At 56.7% G+C, this 4,904-nt stretch overlaps 1 protein-coding gene across 1 annotated transcript; it reads left to right on the forward strand.

Annotated features, from left to right (window-relative positions):
• The first annotated feature begins 1,879 nt into the window (after window positions 1-1,879).
• RRS1 (ribosome biogenesis regulator 1 homolog) lies at window positions 1,880-3,255 on the forward strand. The gene has a single exon (XM_075024339.1). The coding sequence runs from the start codon at window positions 1,994-1,996 to the stop codon at window positions 3,095-3,097; it is 1,104 nt and encodes a 367-aa protein (XP_074880440.1). The 5' UTR covers window positions 1,880-1,993; the 3' UTR covers window positions 3,098-3,255.
• Window positions 3,256-4,904: the final 1,649 nt, after the last annotated feature.

Raw genomic sequence — 4,904 nt, forward strand, 5'->3', positions numbered from 1 at the left:
TATATTCATTACTGTTGAATCATGTGTAGAGACTAAATACACAACATCAATTCATTGCCTGCAGCAATGAAACACACAACAAAGATCAGTAAAAGGAGGAAAAAGGCCATTAAAAAAATTCACTTTTGAACTCCATCTGAGACCAAGTACAGAATTTCCTGTTACCAATCCATAATCATAAGTGTGTCCCTATTAAAATACTATCACAAAGTAACATGGAAACAATTGAGTAAAAGAACAGTCCCTTTTACCGCACTGGGACCACTCATACAGTAAACAACAATTTCTGGAATACATACAAAGGCTGGAATTCAGTTCCACACAGCGGTTGCCAGAAAGTAATTTTTAGCTTCTGAGATTCTTTTTTCCCTTCCTTAGCAGGTTCACACTATCAGGTAAAACAAGAAGACCAATTCCTGGCACGCACTCCTTCTGCTATTCCAGTGATACACATCATTAATGCTTAAAGCAACTTTGGAAGTGCAAGAGGTATCACCAGTTATGTCCTCTCAGTCCCAGACATTTACCTGAGGGCTCCTGGGCTTTGTACAAATATAGACCAAAAGAACTCAAAGGGTTAGCTGCATAAGGATAAAACAGGAGGGTACAGGGATTAGTGTAAAGGTATTGACCAGGCTGCTGAAACAATGGACCTTGCAGTTCAAAAGTATAAATGTATGCCTAAATCTAACGCCAAATAGTGCATGTGTATCTTTTCAAAGAACTGTCTTTAAAGTTAATTTTATCTGTAATTCCAGGTGAAAGTATGAGCTGTCCGAGACAGGGAACAAAATATTATCCAATGCAATGCCACCTTGTGGTAAACGGGAAAACTGCCTGTGCCGTCCGGCCTGGGTTTAAATGCATAGGGACTCTGCTGCTCCATAGTATACAAATCATGCTCAGAACTGCTGACTTGAAAAGAAAAGAAAAAATATATATATTTTATTACAGTTAGACTTACAAAGTACGACTTGTGATATGCTAGGCATTAGAATTTGAGAATCAGCTATTTGTCTTCATTTTACGAGGCTGGCGCTTTATTTTCATTCCAACAATACTGCTGTGGCAATATACTCGGAACAATTTCCGTCACTCCGAATATAATGTAAAGGCAGAGACGTGATATAACTTAGTGGAGAAACTCCCACCGCTTTCCTTGACTGCAGTTAAGTGCTATCACGAGCTTGGGTTTAGGGCACCAGGGATCAGCTCAAAATGTCAGGGCCGTACAAGCCAAATCGCTGTGTAGCTATAAAAGGATTCCTCCGTAGCCCATTTGTTTAAAAATAGCACGGAGGTATCTTTGACCCAGCCGACCTTTGGGTGCACGCAGTATCGCCCGATGACCTCGCTTATCATCACGCCTGGTGAGACACCTGCCCGGCGATTCTGCTTTCCCAAAGCTGTTCCTCCCCTCCCTTCCCTGCGGGGAGACCTGCCCGCAAGACCTGCGGCGCTGCCATACGCTACTTGGGATTTTGGTCCTGCGATACACTACTTCAGTTTTGGTCCTGCGGCGGGCACTTGGAGGCACTGCCCTACAGCAGCGACTCTCTTCCCACAGGCTTTCCGCCTCAGCACCGCTCGCTCGGGGCGGCCCCCGCCGGGGGGTCGCTGGGGATGTCATCCGCATCATCGGAAGCGCCTGCCCGTAGGTCACGGCCGCCGGCGGCCCCTGACAGGAGCCGAGAGGCATTAACGGGCGGTGGCGCTCCAGCAGCCGGCAGAAGGCCCGGGGAGAGTCTGTCGGGAGCCAGGGCCCTCCCTGGGGCGGGGGCTGCGGTCCCCAGCACCCTCCGCTGCCCTCCCGGGCCGGCGCAGACGGGACTACAGCTCCCGGCAGGCAGTGCGCCGAGCCCGCCCCGGGGCCTCCCGGGCACCGCTCTTCCGGCGCGCTGGGGCGGAAGGGCTTGGCTGCGCTTCCGGGGGCGACCGGCGGGAGCTGCCGGCACGTGTGGGAGCGGCGCGGCCCGGCCCGTCCGCCGCCGCCATGGCGGCCGTGCGGGTGGAGGAGGTGCTGGCGGCCGCCGAAGAGCAGGAGGCGGAGAAGCGGCGGAGCGTCACGGTGGAGAAGGAGCTGGAGCTGGAGTTCGACCTGGGCAACCTGCTGGCCGTGGACCGCAACCCCCCGCCGGCGGCGGGGCTGCGCGGGGCCGGCCCGCGGCGGGAGGCGCTGCTGCGGGCGCTGGCCCGCGACAACGCGCAGCTGCTGGTGGCCCGGCTCTGGGAGCTGCCGGCCGAGCGCGCCGGCGGGGCGGGGGGGCCGCTGGTGGCGCGGCTGCCCGATCCGGCCTTCCGCCTGCCGCGGGAGAAGCCGCCGCCGCGGCCGCGGCCGCCGACGCGCTGGGAGCAGTTCGCGCGGCTGAAGGGCATCCGCCGCCGCAAGCGGACCTCGTTGGTGTGGGACGAGCAGGCCAAGGAGTGGCGGCGGCGCTGGGGCTACCGGCGGGCGGGCGGCGACCCGGCCCGCGCCTGGCTGGCGGAGGTGCCGGAGGGCGCCGACCCGCAGGAGGACCAGTTCGCCCGGCTGCGGCGGGAGAAGCGGGAGCGGGTGGCGCGCAACGAGCTCAACCGCCTGCGCAACCTGGCCCGCGCCCACCGGGCCGGCACCGGGACCGGCACCGCCGCCCCCGCCGCGCCCCTCCACCCCACCGGCCACCAGAGCCGGGAGGAGCTGGGCCACGTCGCCCGCGTCGCCCGCGTCTCCACCGCCTCGCTTGGCCGCTTCCAGCCCCGGCTGCCCAAGGAGCCGGCCGAGCCGCCGTCCCGCAGCGGCGGCAGGAAGCGCCGCTTCGAGCCGCTGCTGGGCAACCTGGCGGCCGAGCGCAGCCGGCAGCTGGAGCTGCTGCGGGACATGGGCAGCAAGAGGCCGGTCCTCGACATCACCCGGGCCGTCAACAAGCAGCTGCGCCAGGAGGAAGCCGAGGCCGCCGCCGCCAAGGGCAAGAAGCAGTCGCAGCGGGGGAAGCGCGGCCGCCGGCAGCAGCGAGCTGGCCGCAGCACCAAGAAGAGCGGAGCCCGGCGGCAACAGCAGCAGCAGCGGCCTGTGGGCAGCGGCACCGGCGGTGGTGGCGGCAAGAGAAAGAAGGCGTGAGGGACAGAGGGGCTTCGTGCAGCACGGGGCTGGGGATGCCCGCCAAGGCACAGGAAGGGACTGTCGCTGACGGCCTCCTGCTCGGTGCTCTATTCCCACACCTATTTGTCAATAAATACGTTCTGGCCTTTCTAAAATGTCCTGCGTTTGGCTCTTAGCTGGCAGTCAAGGAGGGCTGTCTTCTCCATCCAAGGGAAACTGGTGCTGAATGGCAGGGGGTCAGGAGCCCTGGTTCCCCCTGGGCTGGGGCTTTCACAGGGACAGCCAGGTAATGTCACTTTACGGCTGGCCGTAGCTGCAGCATATCCAGGCAGGACTGAAGCTGAGCAAAGCTGTCCCTTGCTCAGGTAGCTGGGATGGGGCGAGGGGCGCATGGACCGCAGCTGTGACCTGTATTTTGATCGAGTAAACAGGCCTGCTCGAATACAAAGGACGTGGCTGGTGCTGTCTGGTCTGGGCAAATGGCCTGACGGTGGAGCTCTTGCGCTGTAAGTCAACTTCTGCTGCTCAGCTCTGTAGTACTCCTGCTGTTACAAAAGGTACATGAAAACTTAACCGTAAGATTTTTTGCGAGACCTAAGAAACTGTACAGATTTCCTAGAGGGGTCTGTTGATTAAAAAAAGAAGTCAAAGCTGGTGATCAGCCATTGAATTTGACAAAAAAAATGTTTGTATGGAACAGCAGGTTAAAACCTAAATTTCTCCCTATATTAATGCTAATCCATCATTTCATAGGAATAGTTTCACAGTGTTTTTCTTTACCAAGCAGTTTGAGAGTAGGTAATGGAAATTATCTCAAACTTATGCTTATTATTCTTTTGAACTTTCTAGTGTCTCCTGTACACTTGAAATAAAAAAAATATATATAATTTGGTGTCCCAGTGTGTGGCTTAGCTACAGGAAGGATGCTGTTCCCTGGTAAGAGGGGGAGTAAAACAAGTTCCAGCAATCTCAAGCAAATTAAGTTCTCAAACTTTCAAGTAGTAGACTTGTGAGTGATTAATGATAACATAATGTTTTGCTGCAAATGAGTTTTCGAAAAAGCTAGGTGATTCTGCAGCAGTTCTGTTATTCTGTAGCAGTTTGGCAGGATGGCAGCTTGAGCATGATCAAAAAGCAAAACCTCTGTCTGTAAGGCAGCTGCTGAGGGCAGAAGGGGTACGTAAGCCTTGGAGCTGAAGGGATTTGGGTAGTATTGATGGACTGACTATAGTGCTTAAGCAACAGGCTTTGCATCAGGTGTGTTCTTTGCCTCTCAAATGTTTCTCGCCACTGGGCTGAGCAGTCTGCACTGCTGCGGGCTGCTTCGGAATTGCCGGTGGCCAGGAATGGTCTCATGGGCACGCCCCATTGATAGCAAGCTGTCAGTGTAAGTAGCTAGGCAAAGCAGGGGCAAAAAGCACTCGGGAACGTGGAGAAAAAGTTGCTCTGAGATACGTTCCAGACCGCAGATCTTCCTGCGGTTTCCACAGGGCATGTCTTGCACCTGCTCAACCAGAGAGCGCAGCTTTTTTTCCCCAGGTGCACACACACCCCGTCAGTACTCTACGCTGCTGACGACGTTACCGGTGAACTTTCCCCACTAAAATCCTGGGCAGTGTGTGCATTTCCACCAGCCGTGAGGCAACCCGAGCGGAGGCGCGGGCGCCCCGGGGGTGCTGCCGCTCTGCGGCTCTCCCAAGAGGCCGGCGATTTCACAGCCCCGGGCGGGGCCCTGGCAGGCCGCTAGCAGCGGCACGGCGATAGCTCTTACTTCAGCCGGGCAAAGTCCTCGCTTTTGGCCAACTGCGTGACCGACGGGGGGGTC

Source organism: Buteo buteo, chromosome 3 (assembly GCF_964188355.1).
Source record: "Buteo buteo chromosome 3, bButBut1.hap1.1, whole genome shotgun sequence".
Taxonomy (NCBI): domain Eukaryota; kingdom Metazoa; phylum Chordata; class Aves; order Accipitriformes; family Accipitridae; genus Buteo; species Buteo buteo.